This window comes from Pristiophorus japonicus, chromosome 20, assembly GCF_044704955.1.
Source record: "Pristiophorus japonicus isolate sPriJap1 chromosome 20, sPriJap1.hap1, whole genome shotgun sequence".
Classification (NCBI taxonomy): domain Eukaryota; kingdom Metazoa; phylum Chordata; class Chondrichthyes; family Pristiophoridae; genus Pristiophorus; species Pristiophorus japonicus.
The window spans coordinates 14265976-14289832 of NC_091996.1; the positions used below are offsets into that span (position 1 = coordinate 14265976).

Here is a 23857-nt window from a genome sequence, read left to right on the forward strand (position 1 = left end):
TATTCGGGATGGTTTTCTAGACCAATATGTCGAGGAACCAACCAGAGAGCTGGCCATCCTGGACTGGGTGATGTGTAACAAGAAAGGACTAATTAGCAATCTTGTTGTGCGAGGCTCCTTGGGGAAGAGTGACCATAATATGGTAGAATTCTTTATTAAGATGGAGAGTGACACAGTTAATTCGGAGACTAGGGTTCTGAACTTAAGGAAAGGTAACTTTGATGGTATGAGACGTGAATTGGCTAGAATAGACTGGCGAATGATACTTAAAGGGTTGACGGTGGATAGGCAATGGCAAACATTTAAGGATCACATGGATGAACCTTCAACAATTGTACATCCCTGTCTGAGGTAAAAATAAAACGGGGAAGGTAGCTCAACCGTGGCTAACAAGGGAAATTAGGGATAGTGTTAAATCGAAGGAAGAGGCATATAAATTGGCCAGAAAGCAGCAAACCGGAGTACTGGGAGAAATTTAGAATTCAGCAGAGGAAGACAAAAGGTTTAATTAGGAGGGGGAAAATAGAGTACGAGAAGAAGCTTGCTGAGAACATAAAAACTGACTGCAAAAGCTTCTATAGATATGTGAAGAGAAAAAGATTAGTGAAGACAAACGTAGGTCCCTTGCATTCAGAATTAGGTGAACTTATAATGGGGAACAAAGAAATGGCAGACCAATTGAACAAATACTTTGGTTCTGTCTTCACGAAGGAAGACACAAATAACGTTCCAGAAATACTAGGGGACAGATGGTCTAGTGAGAAGGAAGAACTGAAAGAAATCCTTATTAATCAGGAAATTGTGTTAGGGAAATTGATGGGATTGAAGGCCGATAAATCCCTAGTAGTCTGCATCCCAGAGTACTTAACGAAGTGGCCCTAGAAATAGTGGATGCATTGGTGATAATTTTCTAACAGTCTATCGACTCTGGATCAGTTCCTATGGACTGGAGGTTAGCTAATGTGACACCACTTTTTAAGAAAGGAGTGAGAGAGAAAACGGGGAATTATAGACCGGTTAGCCTGACATCAGTAGTGGGGAAAATGTTGGAATCATTTATTAAAGATGAAATAGCAGCGCATTTGGAAAGCAGTGACAGGATCAGTCCAAGTCAGCATGGATTTATGAAAGGGAAATCCTGCTTGACAAATCTTCTAGAATTGTTTGAGAATGTAACTGGTAGAGTGGACAAGGGAAAACCAGTGGATGTGGTGCTTTGAACTTTCAAAAGGCTTTTGACAAGGTCCCACACAAGAGATTGGTGTGCAAAATTAAAGCACACGGTATTGGGGATAATGTATTGATGTGGATAGAGAACTGGTTGGCAGACAGGAAGCAGAGAGTCGGGATAAACAGGTCCTTTTCAGAATGGCAGGCAGTGACTAGTGGGGTGTCGCAGGACTCAGTGCTGGGACCCCAGCTATTTACAATATAGATCAATGATTTAGATGAAGGAATTGAGAGTAATATCTCCAAGTTTCTATCGAGATGAGGAGAAACGTCTTCACCCAGAGAGTGGTGAACCTGTGGAATTCTCTACCACAGAAAGTAGTTGAGGCCAATTCACTAAATATATTCAAAAGGGAGTTAGATGAAGTCCTTACTACTCGGGGGATCAAGGGTTATGGCGAGAAAGCAGGAAGGGGTTATGAAGTTTCATGTTCAGCCATGAACTCATTGAATGGCGGTGCAGGCTAGAAGGGCTGAATGGCCTGCTCCTGCACCTATTTTCTATGTTTCTATGTTTGCAGATGACACTAAGCTGGGTGGTGGTGTGAGCTGTGAGGAGGATGCTAAAAGGCTGCAGGGTGACTTGGACAGGTTAGGTGAGTGGGAAAATGCATGGCAGATGCAGTATAATGTGGATAAATGTAAGGTTATCCACTTTTGTGGCAAAAACATGAAGGCAGAATATTATCTGACTGGCGGCAGATTAGGAAAAGGGGAGGTGCAACGAGACCTGGGTATCATGTTACATCAGTCATTGAAGGTTGGCATGCAGGTACAGCAGGCGGTGAAGAAGGCAAATGGTATGTTGGCCTTCATAGCTAGGGGTTTTGAGTATAGGAGCAGGGAGGTCTTACTGCAGTTTTACAGGGCCTTGGAATATTGTGTTCAATTTTGGTGTCCTAATCTGAGGAAGGACGTTCTTGCTATTGAAGGAGTGCAGCGAAGGTTCACCAGACTGATTCCCGGGATGGCTGGTCTGACATATGAGGAGAGACTGGATCGACTGGGCCTGTATTCACTGGAGTTTAGAAGAATGAGAGGGGATCTCATAGAAACATATAAAATTCTGATGGGACTGGACAGGTTAGAGGCAGGAAGAATGTTCCTGATGTTGGGGGAGTCCAGAACCAGGGGTCACAGTCTAAGGATAAGGGGTAAGATATTTAGGACCGAGATGAGGAGAAACTTCTTCACTCAGAGAGTTGTTAACCTGTGGAATTCCCTACCGCAGAGAGTTGTTGATGCCAGTTCTTTAGATATATTCAAGGGGGAGTTGGATATGGCCCTTACGGCTAAAGGGATCAAGAGGTATGGAGAGAAAGCAGGAAAGGGGTACTGAGGTGAATGATCAGCCATGATCTTATTGAGTGGTGGTGCAGGTTCGAAGGGCCGAATGGCCTACTCCTGCACCTATTTTCTATGTTTCTATAACTCCCGCACTATCACCATATCCCTTGATTCCCTTCCTTCCCAAAGATTTATCGACCTCGGCCTTGAATATACTCAACGACTGAGCATCCACAGCCCTCTGGGGTATAGAATTCCAAAGATTCACAGCCCTTACAGATAAGGCCTTCAGTCCAAAGCATGTGTAGGAGAGAAGGATGAAGGGGGCCATGATTCCCCTCCAATACATTGTTGACATGAGTTAAGTCCCTGCGTTTCCTTGCTCGCAGCCACACATCCTCTCAGCATCTACCCTGTCAAGCCCCCTCACAATCTTATATGTTTCAATAAGGTCACCTCTCATTCTTCTAAACTCATGAGTATAGGCCCAACTTGCTCAACCTTTCTTCTTAAGTCAACCCCTTCATCTCAGGAACCTTCTCTGAAATGCCTTTTCTTTCTGGGTTGGTCATGTTTCTAGTCTGACGTATAAAACTGATGCAGTGGAAATGTTTCCAAAATTAAATCAAAGAACCTTTACTTGGAACAGGAATCTACAGATCATCTGGGAGTCAATCAGACTGCTGTCAAAACTCATAAGAACATAAGAAATAGGAGCATGAGTAGGCCATTTGGCCCCTCGAGCCTGCTCTGCCATTCAATAAAATCACGGCTGACCTGATCTTGGCCTCAATTCCACTTTCCCGCCCGCTCCCCATAACCCTTGACTCCCTTATCGTTCAAGAGTGTGTCTATTTTCACCTTAAATATATTCAATGACCCAGCCTCCACAGCTCTCTGGGGTCGAGAATTCCAAAGATTCACGACCCTCTGAGAGAAGAAATTCCTTCTCATCTCCATTTTAAATGGGCAACCCCTTATTCTGAGACTTTACCCCTAGTTCTAGATTCCCCCACAAAGGGAAACATCCTCTCAGCCTCTATCCTGTCAAGCCACCTCAGAATCTTATATGTTTCAATAAAATTACCTCTCATTCTTCTAAACTCCAATGAGAATAGGTCCAAACTGCTCAACATTTCTTCTTAAGTCAACCTCTTCATCTCAGGAACCTTCTCTGAACTGCCTCCAATGCAAGTATATCCTTCCTTAAATAAGGAGACCAAAACTGTACGCAGTACCAGTTGTGATCTCACCAACGCCCTGTACAGTTATAGCAAAAGATACAGTACTGCACTCATCTAAAACTGCTCCATCCCGTACTATATTCTATCTCTCAAATCCCTCAATCCCATGCTATATTTTTTACACTTCTTAAACCCATCCTCTATTTTTTATACCCTTCAACCAACGTGCCCTCTAAGCTGCGCGTGTGCGTGGCTGCGCTGTAATCTACAAGGTCCCGCGCAGGTTGCTCACAAGCTTTTACATCGGAAATACCGCACGTGTGCAGAAATTTCATAGCTACCGACCGTACAGAACAAAGCACAGCTTACAGGGAACAATGCCCTCAACCCATACTGCAGTCAGCCTTTAGACCCCTCAATCCCATACTGTAGTCCTTCTCTTATAACCTTTGACCCCGTGCTATACTGACTAACCCAACGCACTCCTGGCTGGCCTCCCACATTCTACCCTACGTAAACTAGAGGTGATCCAAACTCGGCTGCCCCTGTCCTCACTCGCACCAAGTCCCGCTCACCCATTACCCCTGTGCTCGCTGACCTACAGTGGTTTCTGGTTAAGCAACACCTCGATTTCAAGTTTAACATCCTTGTTTACAAAATCCCTCCGTGGCCTCGCTCCTCCCTATCTCTGTAATCTCCTCCAGCCCCACAAAAACCCCCGAGATGTCTGCGCTCCTCTAATCCTGTTCGCTTGAGCATCCCCGATTATAATCGTTCAACCATTGGTGGCCGTGCCTTCTGTTGCCTAGGCCCCAAGCTCTGTGACTCCCTCCCTAAACCTCTCCGCCTCTCTACCTCTCTTTCCTCCTTCAAGACGCACATTAAAACTTCTGTGACCTTCACCTGCGATAATTTCTACTCAGTGTCAAATTTTTTTATCTCATAATTCTCCTGTGAAGAGCCTGGGACGGTTCACCACGTTAAAGGTGCTATATAGATACAAGTTGTTGTTGTATATGTTGTCTCTTATAACCCTCAATCACTATTTTTGCTAAAAAGAATGATCAGATTACCTCTTGCATTTCCCCCACACTATTTGCTACCACTCTCTCCTTCATTCTATACATTCACCACACTTGATGTAAAGTAGTTACATCTAAACCGTTCAGCTTGCTCCAAGCCTACCTCCCTGGTTGGAGTTGGTAGCTTAGAAAACACTTGCAGACATTAATCACATTTTAAGATCGAAAGAAAATGCAGCGGAAGTAAGACTGTTCATATTAAGGATCTTGGTTAACAGAAGCCTCATGAGATGAAGATTAAACGTCGAAAGCTCTGGAGTGACAAATTTAAACAAAGTTGCCCTTTTATGTCCCACTGATTTAGTTGCTGCCATCTTGTGGGCTAATGGAGAACAGCAGACAGGGTGCTGAAAAATCTGATTTAAGCTGCAAGGTGCTTCAGTCACCGATTCTCCAGCTGTTTGCTTTCGTGGGTGGGTGATGAAAGATCACCAACCCGAAATGTTAACCTTACCTTCCTTGTTCCGCAGGTGCTGCCTGGCCTGCTGCGTCCTTTCGGCAGATTTTATGCAATTATTTCAGATTTCTGACACCTGCAGTATTTTTGCTTTTCGTTCCTGTAATATAGAGCTCCACCTAGTGGAATACTGTGGTAATGCAACTGCTGCTGTAAATACAAAAAAAAGTCACAATATATTGGAGCCAGCTTGTCGAATGTGTGTGTATTAGTAATGTCGTAAAGAACATGGCAGGCCACCCCGACCTGCGAGAGGACGCCACCGCAGGTCAGAAGGATAAAAGAACTGGTGCGCACCACTACAACCGATCCAAGTGTGCGACGGCTTCAAGGTGGGCGACTGGGTGACGTCATCAAAGCCCAGGTTGCCGTTTGGAGCATGGGCCGGAACTTCGGCGGAGCCCAGGTACAGCGGAGGAGCGGGAAGGTCGGGGCAGATGAGCGGCGAGAGATCGTGGCGGAGGTGTGGCGAATGTTTGTGGTGGAGGAGCAGCGAGAGATCGTGGCGGAGGAGCGGCGAGAGATCATGGCGGAGGTGCGGCAAATGAGGCCCAGAAGAGGCGAGGGCCCAGGGGCAGCACGGGCCTGCCCACACTGCGATATGTGTGCGCTCTAGGTCCGGACAGCAGTGCAGGTCCCCAGTCATCCTGGTTAACCCTTACCACTAGCTCTATCAAGCTCGTGTGGTGGCAACAGTCGCCTTATGTTAAAAAAAATCCATGTACATACATCTTCCACCCTTTCAACTGAAGTTCAGGACTGGAATATCGGGTCCTTCATTGAAACATCTGTGAACTCATTCCTTTTGGTGTGGAAGCAAGTCATCCTCGTTCGAGGGACCGCCTATGATGATGAAAGAAAATATCACAGTTCCACTTCTGCTCCGATCCATTGGCGGTCGAGCCTTCAGCTGCCCGGGCTCTAAGCTCTGGAATTCCCCCAAAAGCCTCTCTGCCTCCTTTAAGATGCTCCTTAAAGTCAACCGCTTTGTCTGCTCTCGTATCTCCTTAAATAAAAACAGCAAATGCTGGAAACACTCAGTAGGTCAGGCAGCATCTGTGGAGAGAGAAATTGGTCAGAACAAAGGGTCAGAGACCGGGAACGTTAACTCTGTCTCTCTCTCGCTCCACAGATGCTGCCTGACCTGCTGAGTGGCTCCAGCATTTTCTGTTTTTACTTCAGATTTCCAGCATTCGCAGTATTTTTGCTTTTGTACTAATATCCCCTTTTTGTGGCTCGGTGTCAAATTTTAATTGTAAATTGCTCCTGTGAAGCGCCTTGGGACGTTTCACTACGTTAAAGGCGTTATATGAATACAACTTATTGCTGTTGATGATCTACATGACAAATATCGATGAGGAAGGTCGTTACTTCTTCGGTCCAGCCTCCCATCACCAAATCCAAGCACTTCTTAAAACAATCCCAGGGTTTTTTTTTACCTCCGTTACTCTACCTGACAGTCTATTCCACGTGCTGGCTCTTTCTTTGCGAGCAGAACATGCTGATATCGGCCCGAAATTTACCTTTCACGAGTTTGAACCTGTCCTACTCTCATAGTATGGTTTAAAGCAGTGTTCCTTAGATGAAGGAGTGACATATACCATTTAGTATCATACAGTATGACCCAGTGTGTGGGCTTTGACTGTGGGGTGTGTGGAACCCAAAATTGGAGACCGAAGTTCACAAGATAAATAATAATTTCTCAATCTAAAAGATGAATAAAGGTGTTCAGCACCAACATTGTTGTCCACGGATAATTGATAAAGTTAATAGATAATTGAGAAAAACAAAATATACATTTATTAGTTCAATAAACTAAAATGCAACTGATGGATAAATATTGAGCAATTCAAAGTACAGGAATATTGCAAGTAGTTCGGACTTGGGCATACAGCTTCTTTATATTCAGCACAGAGTCTCTCCAGCCGTCCTGCCAGCGTTGGGCATTGATCAGCTGTCCATTTGTCTCATGTTCCATCAGTGTCATCTCCTGCAGAAACCGCTTCTTGTATTTCTGTCGAAAGGAGAGATTCAATAATTATCGCGGAGGAGCAGGTAGAGAGTGCGTGGGGGGAGGGGGTGTGGGAGGCACGTGTCAGACTAAAACAATTCTCCCAAACCAAGTGCATTAAAAGTAATGCATGTTTTGTTACTTATAAGGGACAAGGGCTGTTGGTCACAGTGAATATACTGGACGATGGAAAGTACAGCACGGACCTGCAGCGAAGTCGGGAGGCCGAGGCCAACAGCGAGGTCAGGACCCAGGGAAGGTACAGCACGGACCAGCAGCGAGGTCCGGAGGCCAAGACCAAGAGGGAGGTCAGGAGGTCAACGCCAGCAGTGAGGTCCGGAGGTCGAGGCCAACAGCGAGGTCAGGAGGTCAAGGCCAGCAGTGAGGTCGGGAGGTCGAGGCCAGCAGCGAGGTCGGGACCCAGGGAAGGTACAGCACGGACCAGCAGGGAGGTCGGGACCCAGGGAAGGTACAGCACGCACCAGCAGGGAGGTCGGGACCCAGGGAAGGTACAGCACGGACCAGCAGGGAGGTCGGGACACGAGACCAGAATACCCGTGGTCACTAGTAAAGAACCAATGACCAAAGCGTGAGCGGCTGCAGAGAGTGCGGAAAAAGTGCAGGAGAGTTTGTGAATGGAGAGCATGCTGGAGCTGGAGCCGGGGTACAGTGTCAGTATCTTATGGACAAATCCGCAAGCTGCTCCAAGATTAATGCGCTCCCTGGACGGTGAGGAGCGCACACGTCCTTAAAGCAGCTGACCCGGTTTCCCTGCATTCACCGCGCCCATGCCCCAGGAACAGGACAATCTGTCCCACTGATGGTTTGGTTCCACAAGCACGCTGCCCTTCAGCAGCTCGCCCTTGTGAGCCGAGACAGTGATCGTGGGAGGGAAGCACAACTTCCATTGTGCTTGCATTCCCAGCAGGAGTCACTGGACAATGAATGGGGTCGGAGGCCTGGTCGATTTCTCCCTTTGCCAGTCCAGGAGTGCTGGGGCACCGAGAAGTCCCAACTGCTGGTCTGCACAGGCCCAAATATCAAACCTGGAGCCTTCTAACCTATCTGGCTTAATAGAGCAGCAGGCAGAGCCTTGATCTGCTGGGCCACTAGTGACAGCTACCATTTATAGAATCATAGGATGACACAGCACAGAAGGAGGCCTTTTGGCCCATCGTGCTTATGCCGGTTCTTTGAAAGAGTTACCCAATTGGTCCCACTCCCCATGCTCTTTCTCCATAGCCCTACAAATGTTCTCCCTTCAAGTATTTATCCAATTCCCCTTTGAAAGTTACTACTGAATCTGCTTCCACCGCCCTTTCAGGCCGTGCATTCCAGATCACAACAAACGTGCACATTTTTTGTCCTCATAATCGCCTCTGCTTCTTTTGCCAATTTCCTTAAATCAGTGTCCTCTCATTAGCAACCCTTCTCCCACTGGAAACAGTTTCTCCTTATTCACTCTAATCAAAACACTTCACGATTTTGAACACCGCTATCAAACCTCCCCTCGAGCGGGAACATCCCCAGTTTCTCCAGACTCTCCTCATGACCAAAGTTTTTCCTCCCTTGACGTTGAACTTGAGGCAACTGCAATTCCACTGACTTTGGGTATATTTAGATCAGTTTTGTAAAGTTAAAAAAAGATTATTGCACTGATTTGTAATGGTTCGGCAACCCCACACAAAGAGCAAGGTTGTTCTGAGTGGTTTGGCAATTCGTCCAAACCAGGTTCACCTTTCATCAGTCAGCAGAATTAAAACTGTTCAAAAAAAAGGAGAGAAGTTTCAACGACAATCAAGGGTCCACAGAGCAACATTGGCGATGGCTCGATGATTAGATGAACTATACAGACCAGCGAGGTCCGACACTCGATCTGCAGTCTGTGCTGATTAAGCTGGGCCAGGAGTAGCAGTATGAAGATTATTGGCAGCCCTCCTGACTGCTTGCTCAAGTCGCCATTCTTCCTACGGAGCGCGTGTCAACAGAAGGTTTGACTGTGGAGAGCTCTGCGGCTGAACCTAATCTTTTCTCACCCCTGCTCTGCTTCAAAATAGAAAAGAAACCTTGGATTTATATAGCACCTTTCACGACCACCGGACGCCTCAAAGTGCTTTACAGCAATGAACTACTTTTGAGGTGTGGTCACTGCTGTAATATAGTAAAGGCGGCAGCCAATTTGCGCACAGCAAGCTCCCACAAACAGCAATGTGATAATGACCAGATAATCAGTTTTTTTGACTGAGGGATAAATATTGACCCAGAACATCGAGCTGAACTCCCCTGCTCTTCTTTGAAATACCTGTAGTGCCATGGGATCTTTTACATCCATTTGAGAGATTGGACAGGGGCCTCGGTTTAACATCTCATCTGGAGTGTTGGCCTAGATTTTGTGCTCAAGTCTCTGAAGTGGGACTTGAACCCATAACCTTCTGACTCAGAGGCGCGTGTGCTATCCACCTAGCCACAGCTGCCACCAATTGCGGTGTTGCAGCTGCTGCCCTGCCTGCACAGGCGGAGGGCAGAGCCTGCTGTGTATGATCAATATCATATTGCCATATCTCGGGAGCCTACATCGATTACAAGGTCCACCACCTCCAGTGCACCAGCACAGCCTTCGGCCACCTGAGGATGAGAGTGTTCGAAGATCAGGCCTTCAAACCTGGCACCAAGCCTATAGTCTACATTGCTGTAGTGATACCCGCCCTCCTGTATGGCTCAAAGAGGAGACCACATACAGTAGACATCTCAAATCGGAGAAATGCCACCGACGTTGTCTCCACAAGATCCTGCAAATCCCCTGGGAGGACAGACGCACCAACGTTAGTGTCCTCGATCAGGCCTACATCCCCAGCATCGAAGCACTGACCACACTCGACCAGCTCCGTTGGGCGGGCCACAATGTTCGCATGCCTGACACAAGACTGCCAAAGCAAGCGCTCTACTCGGAACTCCTACACGGCAAGCGAGCCCCAGGTGGGCAGAGGAAACGTTTCAAGGACACCCTCAAAGCCTCCTTGATAAAATGCAACATCCTCACTGACCCCTGGCCAAAGACCACCCTAAGTGGAGGAAGAGCATCCGGGAGGGCGCTGAGCATCTCGAGTCTCGTCGCCGAGAGCATAAGAGAAAGCAAGCGCAGGCAGCGGAAGGAGCGTGCGGCAAACCAGTCCCACCCACCCTTTCCTTCAACAACTGTCTGTCCCACCTGCGACAGAGACTGTAATTCCCGTATTGGACTTTTCAGTCACCTAAGAACTCACTTTTTGAGTGCAAGCAAGTCTCCCTCGGTTTCGAGGGACTGCCTATGATGATGATGGGTGATGCAAGTACCCACTGGCCCTTCAGTGGAAGTATAAATCATCTTTCATTTTTAAAAACACAAATTGTACAGAAAATTCACTAGCAAAGAAATACAAAAACAGACCAATAAAAAGATAAATAGCTCGGGTGCAAACTAACCACATAAGCAGCGTCTCTCGCTTCCACTGTGGCCATGTGAGCTAGTACCGTCTTCGCAGTTGTCACTGCCGCAGTTTCCATTGAAATGCTTTCCACGGATTGGCTTTTCGCGGATTGTATGCTGCTGACGGGACTCCGAACAGCAGTGTATGAAAGTTCAAAGGCTGGAATTCCTGGCCAGACCCTTCAGCAGGGAATAAGGAAAACGAAATGAAATGATACTGGAAAACGCTGTCCACCCGCAGCGCAATCAATGTCATGCAGTTAAGAAAATAATTCTGAATGGCGAATGGATTCTGCACAAGAGGGAGAGCCTCGGTGATACTAGCTTTTACATTACAAGCAAAATATAGTCCTTGCACCACCACCTGCAAGTTCCCGGTATATCAGCCGTTCCTTTATCGTCGCTGGGTCACAATCCTGGAACTCCCTCCCTCACAGCACTGTGGGAGCACCTTCACCACACGGACTGCAGCGGTTCCAGAAGGCGGCTCACCACCACCTTCTCCAGGGCAATTAGGGACGGGCAATAAACGCTGGCCTTGCCAGAGACGCCCACATTCCATGAATTCATTAAAAAAAATGCATTGCCCCAAAATTCCTCATTAGGCCTGCTTTGGAAAGTCCCCACCGTCTGCAGTAATAAGCCGCACAGACCATAAGGTTGTGGGATTTTCTCCAATGAAATATTGGGAAGACCGAAGCCATTGCCTTTGGTCCCCGCCACAAACTGCATTCCCCAGCCACTGACTCTATCCCTCTCCCTAGCATCTGTCTGAGACTAAACCAGACCATTTGGAACCTAGGCGTCATATTTGACCCTGAAATGAGCTTCCAGCCACATATCCGCGGCATAACTAAAACCGCCTATTTCCACCTGCGTAACATTGCCCGTCTCTGCCCATTGCCTTAGCTCATCTGCTGCTGAAGCCCTCAGTCATGCCTTTGTTACCACTAGACTTGACTATTCCAATGCACTCCTGGCTGGCCTCCCACATTCTACTCTACGTAAACTAGAGGTGGTCCAAAACTCGGCTGCCCGTGTCCTAACTCGCACCAAGTCCCGCTCACCCATCACCCTGTGCTCGCTGACCTACATTGGCTCCCAGTTAAGCAATGTCTTGATTTCAAAATTCTCATCCTTGTTTACAAATCCCTCCATGGCCTCGCCCCTCCCTATCTCTGTAATCTCTTTCAGCCTCACAACCCCACGAGATGTCTGCGTTCCTCTAATTCTGCCCACTTGAGCATCCCTGATTATAATTGCTCAACCATCGGTGGCCGTGCCTTCTGGAACTCCCTCCCTAAACCTCTCCGCCTCTCTTTCCTCCTTTAAGATGTTCTTTAAAACCTACCTCTTTGACCAAGCTTTTGGTCATCTGCCGTAATTTCTTCTTCTGTGGCTCGGTGTCAAATTTATCTGTTTTGTCTTATAACACTGCTGTGAAGCGCCTTGGGATGTTTTACTATGTTAAAGGCACTACAGTATATAAATAAAGGTGCGGCGAATGAGGGCACGGGGCCGAGGGGCAGCATGGGCCAGCACACACTGCGATATATGAAACATAGAAAATAGGTGCAGGAGTAGGCCATTCGGCCCTTCGAGCCTGCACCACCATTCAATAAGATCATAGCTGATCATTCACCTCAGTACCCCTTTCCTGCTTTTTCTCCATAGCCCTTGATCCCTTTAGCCATAAGGGCCACATCTAACTCCCTCTTGAATATATCCAATGAACTGGCATCAACAACTCTCTGCAGCAGGGAATTCCACAGGTTAGAAACATAGAAAATAGGTGCAGGAGCAGGCCATTCAGCCCTTCTAGCCTGCACCGCCATTCAACGAGTTCATGGCTGAACATGAAACTTCAGTACCCACTTCCTGCTTTCACGCCATACCCCTTGATCCCCCGAGTACTAAGGACTTCATCTAACTCCCTTTTGAATATATTTAGTGAATTGGCCTCAACTACTTCCTGTGGTAGAGAATTCCACAGGTTCACCACTCTCTGGGTGAAGAAGTTTCTCCTTATCTCGGTCCTAAATGGCTTACCCCTTATCCTTAGACTGTGACCCCTGGTTCTGGACTTCCCCAACATTGGGAACATTCTTCCTGCATCCAACCTGTCCAAACCCGTCAGAATTTTAAACGTTTCTATGAGGTCCCCTCTCACTCTTCTGAACTCCAGTGAATACAAGCCCAGTTGATTCAGTCTTTCTTGATAGGTCAGTCCCACCATCCCGGGAATCAGTCTGGTGAATCTTCGCTGCACTCCCTCAACAGCAAGTATGTCCTTCCTCAAGTTAGGAGACCAAAACTGTACACAATACTCCAGGTGTGGCCTCACCAAGGCCCTGTACAACTGTAGCAACACCTCCCTGCCCCTGTACTCAAATCCCCTCGCTATGAAGGCCAACATGCCATTTGCTTTCTTAACCGCCTGCTGTACCATGTGGGAACTCGGGGACACTTCCGGTGTCCCTGACGACTACGTGTGTGGGAAGTGTATCCGCCTCGAGCTCTTGACGGTCCGCGTTGCAGAATTGGAGCTGAAGGTGGATTCACTCTGGAGCATCCACGATGCTGAGAATGACGTGAGTATCACGTGTAGTGAGTTGGTCTTACCGCAGGAGAAGGGTCCACAGCCAGATATGGAATGGAAGACCAACAGGAAGAGCAGTGCAAGAAAGATAGTGCAGGAGTCCCCTGTGGTCATCCCCCTGCAAAACAGATACACTGCTTTGAGTACTGTTGGGGAGGATGACTCATCAGGGGAGGGCAGCAGCAGCCAAGTTCATGGCACCGTAGGTGGCTCTGCTGCAAAGGAGGGCAGGAAAAAGAGTGGGAGCGCGATAGTGATAGGGGATTCGATGGTGAGGGGAATAGATAGGCGTTTCTGCGGACGCAACCGAGACTCCAGGATGGTATGTTGCCTCCCTGGTGCAAGGGTCAAGGATGTCTCGGAGCGGGTGCAGGACATTCTGAAATGGGAGGGAGAACAGCCAGTTGTCGTGGTGCACATTGGTACCAACGACATAGGTAAAAAAAGGGATGAGGTCCTACGAAAAGAATTTAAGGAGCTAGGAGCTAAATTAAAAAGTAGGACCTCAAAAGTAGTAATCTCGGGATTGCTACCAGTGCCACGTGCTAGTCAGAGTAGGAATCGCAGGATAGCGCAGATGAATACATGGCTTGAGCAGTGGTGCAGCAGGGAGGGATTCAAATTCTTGGGGCATTGGAACCGGTTCTGGGGGAGGTGGGACCAGTACAAACCGGACGGTCTGCACCTGGGCAGGTCCGGAACCAATGTCCTAGGGGGAGTGTTTGCTAGTGCTGTTGGGGAGGAGTTAAACTAATATTGCAGGGGGATGGGAACCTATACAGGGAGACAGAGGGAGACAAAAAGGAAGCAAAAGCAAAAGACAGAAAGGAGATGAGGAAAAGTGGAGGGCAGAGAAACCCAAGGCAAAGAACAAAAAGGGCCACTGTACAGCAAAATTCTAAAAGGACAAAGGGTGTTAAAAAAACAAGCCTGAAGGCTTTGTGTCTTAATGCAAGGAGTATCCGCAATAAGGTGGATGAATTAATTGTGCAAATAGATGTTAACAAATATGATGTGATTGGGATTACGGAGACGTGGCTCCAGGATGATCAGGGCTGGGAACTCAACATCCAGGGGTATTCAACATTCAGGAAGGATAGAATAAAAGGAAAAGGAGGTGGGGTAGCATTACTGGTTAAAGAGGAGATTAATGCAATAGTTAGGAACTCTCTGAGTGAAGAAGTTTCTCATCTCAGTCCTAAATGGCTAACCCATTATCCTTAGACTGTGTCCCCTGGTTCTGGACTTCCCCAACATCGGAAACATTCTTTCTGTATCTAACCTGTCCAGTCCCGTCAGAATTTTATGTTATATGTTTCTATGAGACCCCCTCATCCTTCTAAACTCCAGTGCGCACTAGGTCTGTGCAGCAGAGCAGGTTTCCAGTCGTCCTGGTTTAACCCTTGCCACTGGATAAAGGCCTAGCTCTGTCAAGCCCGTGTGGTGGCTGGTGTGCAACGGTCACCACATGTTAAAAAAATCCACGCACAGGCATCTTCTACCCCCTCAATTGGAGTTCAGGACTGGAACATCGGTTCCTTCCTTGAAACATCTGTGAGCTCATGCGGAAGCAAGTCATCCTCGTTCGAGGGACCGTCTGTGATGATGATATAAATAAAAGTTGTTATTGTCGTTAGTTTGTGCTGAGCTGTCTGATATCAGCTGGGGCAGCACTATGAGCACTACAACTGTACTTAGCGTTTTCTAGTTGGGGGGGGGGGCAGTGGTGGCGGGGTGTGGGCAGGTGTAGGGGAATCACCAATACTCCCGATTCCCATCCAGTGACTCCTGCTGTGATGTGCAAGTGTGCATGTTGGGTAAGGGCATGATGAGGCATGGTTATTAAGCCCTTCATGGTCAAATAGCCCACTGACACCAAGCTTATGTGCAATAATGGCTACTTGGGCCAAGTACTAGAAGGCTAGCAGCTGAGGAAGTACACAGCAGCAAGAGCCAATAAATGTCTTCAAGAGAAAAAAAATAATTGGGGGGGAAAGGAAATACATTATCGTCACATTTACTGATGTCTCTCAGTCATTCTTGTTAGCATGCTGTGCCTCCGCACTGCCTCAATCTAAAAATTCACAGAAATAGAAATATTATTCTAATTCTTCGCCCCACTCCCACTCTGTCCTTGGCCTCCTACACGGTTCTAATGAAGCTCAATGGAAGCTCGAGGAATAGCACCTCATCTTTCGATTAGGCACTTTACAGCCTTCAACCTTGAGCCTTTAGCCTTAACATTAAGTTCAACAGTTTCGAATCATAACCACCGTTCCCATTTTTTTGGACAGCAGCTGTTGGTAATAATTCTGTTATTGCTATTTCATCGTACATCATAGGCAGTCTCTCGAAATCGAGGAAGACTTGCTTCCACTCTAAAAGTGAGTTCTCAGGTGACTGTACAGTCCAATACGGGAATGACAGTCTCTGTCACAGGTGGGGCAGACAGTCATTGAAGGAAAGGGTGGGTGGGGAATCTGGTTTGCCGCACGTTCCTTCCGCTGCCTGCGCTTGTTTTCTGCATGCTCTCGGCGACGAGACTCGAGGTGCTCAGCGCACTCCCCGATGCTCTTCCTCCACTTAGGGTGGTCTTTGGCCAGGGACTCTCAGGTGTCGGTGGGGGATGTTGCACTTTATCAAGGCGGCTTTGAGGGTGTCCTTGAAACCTTTCCTCTGACCACCTGGGGCTCGCTTGCCGTGCAGGAGTTCCGAGTAGAGCGCTTGTTTTGGGAATCATGTGTTGGGCATGCGGATAATGTGGCCCGCCCAACAGAGCTGGTCAAGTGTGGTCAGTGCTTCAATGCTGCCATTTATACCTCCTCTAACACATCTTTTGCTTCTTTAGTTGTCACATTACCATCTCCTTCTTGCCTTGCACCAAAATTGCTTTTGTCATTTAATCTCTCCTAACTTTCACCCGATCACCAGACCTTCCATTTTGTTCTTTCTCTACCTCTGTACTTGCTGAAAACCTGTTACAATCTCTAACTTTTTCCAGTTCTGTTGAAAGGCCATTGACCTAAAATGTTAACTCGGTCTCTCTCCCCACAGATGTGCCTGACCTGCTAAGTATTTCTAGCATTTTCTGTTTTCCAGCATCTGCAGTATTTTGCCTTTCTATTATTGTATACGGTGCCTTGATGTGACACCTTGACGTTCAGCTCTGATGACATTGTGTTCACAGCATTACAAATGGGTATGATTTGGTGGCCATTACAGAAACGTGGTTGCAGGGTGGCCAAGACTGGGAATTAAACATACAGGGGTATCTGACGATTCGGAAAGATAGACAAGAAGGGAAAGGAGGTGGGTTAGCTCTGTTAATAAAGGATGATATCAGGGCAGTTGTGAGAGACAATATTGGCTCTAATGAACAAAATGTTGAATCATTGTGGGTGGAGATTAGAGATAGTAAGGGGAAAAAGTAACTGGTGGGTGTAGTTTATAGGCCCCCAAATAATAACTTCGCGGTGGGGAGGGCAATAATCAAGAGAATAATGGAGGCATGTGAAAAAGGAACAGCAGTAATCATGGGGGATTTTAACCTACATATCGATTGGTCAAATCAAATCGCATGGGGTAGCCTAGAGGAGGAATTTATAGAATGCATACGGGATTGTTTCTTAGAACAGTATGTTACAGAATCTACAAGGGAGCAAGCTATCTTAGATCTGGTCCTGTGTAATGAGACAGGAATAATAAACGATCTCCTTGTAAAAGATCCTCTCGGAATGAATGATCACAGTATGATTGAATTTGTAATACAGATTGAGGATGAGGAAGTAGTGTCTCAAACGAGCGTACTATGCTTAAACAAAGTGGACTACAGTGGGATGAGGGCAGAGTTGGCTAAAGTAGACTGGAAACACAGACTAAACGGTGGCACAATTGAGGAACAGTGGAGGACTTTTAAGGAGCTCTTTCATAGTGCTCAACAAAAATATATTCCAGTGAAAAAGAAGGGCGGTAAGAGAAGGGATAACCAGCCGTGGATAACCAAGGAAATAAAGGAGAGTATCAAATTAAAAACCAATGCGTATAAGGTGGCCAAGGTTAGTGGGAAAATAGAAGATTGGGAAAATTTTAAACGACAGCAAAGAATGACTAAGAAAGCAATAAAGAAAGGAAAAATAGATTACGAAGGTAAACTTGCGCAAAACATAAAAACGGATAGTAAAAGCTTTTACAGATATATAAAACGGAAAAGAGTGACTAAAGTAAATGTTGGTCCCTTAGAAGATGAGAAGGGGGATTTAATAATGTGGAAATGGCTGAGACCTTAAACAATTATTTTGCTTCGGTCTTCACAGTGGAAGACACAGAAACCATGCCAAAAATTGCTGGTCACAGGAATGTGGGAAGGGAGGACCTTGAGACAATCACTATCACTAGGGGGGTAGTGCTGGACAGGCTAATGGCACTCAAGGTAGACAAGTCTCCTGGTCCTGATGAAATGCATCCCAGGGTATTAAAATAGATGGCGGAAGTTATAGCAGATGCATTCGTTATAATCTACCAAAATTCTCTGGACTCTGGGGAGGTACCAGCGGATTGGAAAGCAGCTAATGTAACGCCTTTGTTTAAAAAAGGGGGCAGACAAAAGGCAGGTAACTATAGGCCGGTTAGTTTAACATCTGTAGTGGGGAAAATGCTTGAAACTATCATTAAGGAAGAAATAGCGGGACATCGAGAAAGGAATAGTGCAATCAAGCAGACGCAGCATGGATTCATGAAGGGGAAATCATGTTTAACTAATTTACTGGAATTCTTTGAGGATATAACGAGCATGGTGGATAGAGGTGTATCGATGGATGTGGTGTATTTAGATTTCCAAAAGGCATTCAATAAGGTGCCACACAAAAGGTTACTACAGAAGATAAAGGTACACGGAGTCAGAGGAAATGTATTAGCATGGATCGAGAATTGGCTGGCGAACAGAAAGCAGAGAGTTGGGTTAATGGGTCCTTTTCGGGTTGGAAATCGATGGTTAGTGGTGTGCCACAGGAATCGGTGCTGAGACCACAACTGTTTACAATATACATAGATGACTTGGAAGAGGGGACAGAGTGTAGTGCAACAAAATTTGCAGATGACACAAAGATTAGTGGGAAAGCGGGTTGCGTAGAGGACACAGAAAGGCTGCAAAGAGATTTGGATAGGTTAAGCGAATGGGCTAAGGTTTGGCAGATGGAATATAATGTCGGAAAGTGTGAGGTCATCCACCTTGGGAAAAAAAACAGTAAAAGGGAATATTATTTGAATGGGGAGAAATTACAACATGCTGCGGTGCAGAGGGACCTGGGGGTCCTTGTGCATAAATCCCAAAAAGTAGTTTGCAGGTGCAGCAGGTAATCAGGAAGGCAAATGGAATGTTGGCCTTCATTGCGAGAGGGATGGAGTACAAAAGCAGGGAGGTCCTTCTGCAACTGTATAGGGTATTGGTGAGGCTGCACCTGGAGTACTGCGTGCAGTTTTGGTCACCTTACTTAAGGAAGGATATACTAGCTTTGGAGGGGGTACAGAGACGATTCACGAGGCTGATTTCGGAGATGAGGGGGTTACCTTATGATGATAGATTGAGTAGACTGGATCTTTACTCGTTGGAGTTCAGAAAGATGAGGGGTGATCTTATAGAAACATTTTAAATAATGAAAGGGATAGACAAGATAGAGGCGGAGAGGTTGTTTCCACTGGTCGGGGAGACTAGAACTAGGGGGCACAGCCTCAAAATACGGGGGAGCCAATTTAAAACCGAGTTGAGAAGGAATTTCTTCTCCCAGAGGGTTGTGAATCTGTGGAATTCTCTGCCCAAGGAAGCAGTTGAGGCTAGCTCATTGAATGTATTCAAATCACAGATAGATAGATTTTTAACCAATAAGGGAATTAAGGGTTACGGGGAGCGGGCGGGTAAGTGGAGCTGAGTCCACGGCCAGATCAGCCATGATCTTGTTAAATGGCGGAGCAGGCTCGAGGGGCTAGATGGCCTACTCCTGTTCGTAATTCTTATGTTCTTATGCATCACTGGTTGGCAGACAAGAAGCAAAGAGTAGGAGTAAATGGGTACTTTTCAGAATGGCAGGCAGTGACTAGTGGGGTATCGCAAGGTTCTGTGCTGGGGCCCCAGCTGTTTACATTGTACATTAATGATTTAGACGAGGAGATTAAATGTAGTATCTCCAAATTTGCGGATGGCACTAAGTTGGGTGGCAGTGTGAGCTGCGAGGAGGATGCTATGAGGCTGCAGAGTGACTTGGATAGGTTAGGTGAGTGGGCAAATGCATGGCAGATGAAGTATAATGTGGATAAATGTGAGGTTATCCACTTTGGTGGTAAAAACAGAGAGACAGATTATTATCTGAATGGTGACAGATTAGGAAAAGGGAAGGTGCAACAAGACCTGGGTGTCATGGTACATCAGTCATTGAAGGTTGGCATGCAGGTACAGCAGGCGGTTAAGAAAGCAAATGGCATGTTGGCCTTCATAGCGACGGGATTTGAGTAGAGGGGCAGGGAGGTGTTGCTACAGTTGTACAGGGCCTTGGTGAGGTCACACCTGGAGTATTGTGTACAGTTTTGGTCTCCTAACTGGAGGAAGGACATTCTTGCTATTTAGGGAGTGCAGCGAAGGTTCACCAGACTGATTCCCGGGATGGCGGGACTGACATATCAAGAAAGACTGGATCAACTGGGCTTGCATTCACTGGAGTTCAGAAGAATGAGAGGGGATCTCATGGAAACGTTTAAAATTCTGACGGGTTTAGACAGGTTAGATGCAGGAAGAATGTTCCCAATGTTGGGGAAGTCCACAACCAGGGGTCACAGTCTAAGGATAAGGGGTAAGCCATTTAGGACCGAGATGAGGAGAAACTTCTTCACCCAGAGAGTGGTGAACCTGTGGAATTCTCTATCACAGAAAGTTGTTGAGGGCAATTCACTAAATATATTCAAAAAGGAGTTAGATGTAGTCCTTACTACTCGGGGGATCAAGGGGTATGGCAAGAAAGCAGGAATGGGGTACTGAAGTTGCATGTTCAGCCATGAACTCATTGAATGGTGGTGCAGGCTCGAAGGGCCGAATGGCCTACTCCTGCACCTATTTTCTATGTTTCTATGGCCCCAAGTTTCCACATGATTTGCGCCTGATTTTTAGGAGCAACTGGTGGAGAACGGACTATCTTAGAAATCGCAATTCCCCACATTTTTCTTTCTGCAGTTTTAGTCAGTTAGAACAGTTTAACTTTGGAACAGAATTTTTTCTTCAAAAGGGGGCGTGTCCGGCCACTGACGCCTGATTTCAAAGTTTCCACAGTGAAAACGTACTCCAAACTAACTTAGAATGGAGCAAGTGAAGATTTTTGTAGAACTGAAAAAACCTTGTCTACACATTAAAAAATCAGGCGCAGGTTACAAATTAGGCGTCCAGAACGAGGTGGCGGGAAGGGAAGTCATTAAATTCTACAATAAATCCTTATTTATACTTATACAAATATTATACAAATAAATCCAACCTGAATAAAAATTTATAAGCAAAGAAAAGATTAAATAAACCATCTTCCTACCTGTGTGAAAGTGCTTCAGCCAGGGAGAATTCTGCAGGAAGCCTCACAAGTTGAGGCAGCCGTTCGTTCCCGACGGCAGGGGGGGGGAGGAGGCAGCCGTTCCCGACGGTGGGCGGGGGGGGGGCTGGGGGGGAAGGAGACAGTGAGAAGGCTGCAGGAAGCCTCACAAGTTGAGGCAGCCGTTCCCGACAGCAGTGGGGGGGGAGGCCGTCGGGAAACGGCTGCCTCAACTTTCTGAGGCTTCCTGCGGCCTTCTCACTGCTGCGAGAAGCCTCAGTGCTGATGTGCTGATGGCAATGTGCTTTTGCTAAAAAATGTTCAAAAATTAAACAGCTACAAAAAACTACAAAAATGGCCGAGTGCCAATGTTTCCTTCACACTGCGCGTGCGCGAACGCTCCAACGCGCACGCGCAGGGTTGCCGGCAGGAAAAAACTAATTTAAATGGTGCCCGCCCCCTCCCACTTACAAAATCGGCGCGAGTGGTAGGCTCCGCCCCCCCCGGGCGCCGCGCCAAACAGACATGGAGCTGCAGGGCGCTCCAGAATCGCGCGTTTTTTTTCCGGCGCCGTTTTCGGCGCGAAAAACGGGCGCCCAGCTCGGAGGGGCGCCCGTTTTGTAGTGTGTGGAAACTTGGGGCCAATTATTGTTTCTACCCTTGAGGATGTCGTTCAGGATCTGGAATATTAGGTCGTTCATTGAAACACTGTGAACTCATCCTTTTTCGGCGTGGAAGCAAGTCATCCTCGTTTCGAGGGACTGCCTATGATGATGATGATATGTAACCTTCAGGGCTGCTGACCGAGGGCTGTGCAGCTCTTTGTCGGCCGGCGCGGACACGATGGGCCAAAATGGCCTCCTTCTGTGCTGTAAATTTCTATGTTTCTATCACTGAAGTGGAAGTTTAGACCCCCTACATTGGAGGGGAACAAATGGGGGTAATTTTCCAAATAAGTGCTAGCAGTGGGGGAAAAAAAACATCGGATTACATAGGATATAAAGCACAGAAACAGGCCATTCGGCCCAACCAGTCCATGCCGGTGTTTATGCTCCACTCAAGTCTCCTCCTGTCTTTCCTTATCTAACTCTCTCAGCATAACCCTCTATTCCCTTCTCCCTCATATGCATATCTAGCCTCCTTTTATATGCATCTATACTATTTGCCTCAACCACTCCCTGTGGTAGCAAGTTCCACATTCTCACCACCCTCTGGGTAAAGAAGTTACTTCTGAATTCCCTATTTGATTTCTTGGTTGCTATCTTATATTGATGGCCTCTAGTTATGCTCTTCCCCACAAGTGGAAACACTCTCTGTATTCACTCTATCAAAACCTTTTAAAACTTTAATGACCTCTATTAGGTCACCCCTCAGCCTTCTCTTTTCAAGAGAAAAGAGACCCAGCCTGTTCATCCTTTCCTAATAGGTATACCGTTGCACTTCTGGTATCGTCCTTGTACATCTTTTCTGCACTCTTTCCAGTGCCTACATATCCTTTTTATAATACGGTGATTATAATTGTATGCAGTACTCCAAGATTCGAAAGAAGCTTAGTATAACTTCACTATTTTTCAATTCTATCCCTCTAGAAATAAACCTTAGTGCTTGTTGTTTTTATGGCCTTTTTAACCTGTGTTGCTGCTTTTAGCGATTTGTGTATTTGTACTGCGAGATCCCTTTGCTTCCGTACCCCACCCAGACTCGTACCCTCCAAGCAATAAATAACCTCCCTCGTGACTTGTGGAGCAATTCTGTAACATGCAGTCCACTTTTAAGTTTGATCTGCACCAATGTGGCATAATTCTTGTTTTCACAAACCAGACAAGGTAATACAGCCACAATTGTAATAACACAGGTGTCTTGAGACAATAGTTATACAAAGGAAAACTAGCTGGTGCAGTGAGACAGATACTAGCCTTTCACCTGGGAGCTGGGTTCTAAATCCAGGCTGAAAGTCTCCTCTATCTACGAGTTGTATGGTACATGTGTGAATATTGGGTGAAAAGATGCCTGTGATGCCTCTGTAGTCGAATATGTGCGCAAGTTTGGCTGTCTCAACCCAGTTCCAAGTGGGCACGGGTGTAGAGCACAAATCTGTCCCTAATTGTCACTACACACCACTGATAGGCTGGTGTGGGGAAAAATGTCACACTGGTATGCTAAGGGTACAAGGTTGGCCTGAGACATTATTTGAGCGGAGTGTGAGGACCTTCATGCTGCCTTTACCCTTGCTATGTCCGAGTCTGACACAATGTAATCATGATCTACGGCAAACACGTACATTTATTTTTTTCCTGCTAATTTTCACCCCACCTCTCTTTAATGTCCCGGGGCTCTGATTGAGGTACGCTTCAATAGGTCCCAGTTTTCCCAGTCTTGGTGTACAATACTAAGCAGTGAGGATCACCAGGCGACTCAATCATGGGTGGAAGGCTACCTAAGCAGCGGCTGAACCTGCACTCACCCAACACCCACATATAAGCACTTTTCAGCAGGAGTTATGGATTGCAAACACCAGAGATATGATAAAGTGTGACATTACTATGGATTTAAGGACATAAGAATTAGGAGCAGCAGTAGGCTATTTGGCCCCTCGAGCTTGCTCCGCCATTCAATAAGATCGTGGCTGATCTTCTACCTCAACTCCACTTTCCTGCACTATCCCCATATCCCTTGATGCCCTTAATATCCAAAAATCTATCGATCTCTGTCTTGAATATACTCAAACACTGAGCCTCCACAGCCCTCTGGGGTAGAGCATTTCAAACCTCATCTCAGTCCTAAATGGCCGACTCCTTATTCTGAGACTGTGACCCCTGGTTCTAGACTCCCCAGCCAGAGGAAACATTCTCCCTGCATCTACCCTGTCAAGCCCTGTAAGAATTTTGTATGTTTCAATGAGATCACCTCTCATTCTTCTAAACTCTAGAGAATATAGGCCTAGTCTACTCAATCTCTCCTCATAGGACAATCCCCCCCCCC

The 23857-nt window shown here is 46.7% G+C and overlaps 1 protein-coding gene across 4 annotated transcripts in view; it reads right to left on the minus strand.

Moving 5' to 3' along the window:
* Positions 1–7017: 7017 nt before the first annotated feature.
* The window catches only part of ccdc180 (coiled-coil domain containing 180), a 184011-nt gene continuing 167171 nt past the window's right edge, over positions 7018–23857 (minus strand). For 3 of the 4 annotated variants that reach the window (XM_070863771.1, XM_070863772.1, XM_070863770.1), the window contains 2 exons: positions 10714–10897; positions 7018–7254 (listed from right to left, as the gene is read on the minus strand). In XM_070863771.1, coding sequence (XP_070719872.1) covers positions 7090–7254; positions 10714–10897 — 349 coding nt within the window. In that variant the 3' untranslated portion in view covers positions 7018–7089. The remainder of the gene's footprint in view (positions 7255–10713; positions 10898–23857) is intronic. The other variant, XM_070863773.1, reaches the window with a different exon arrangement.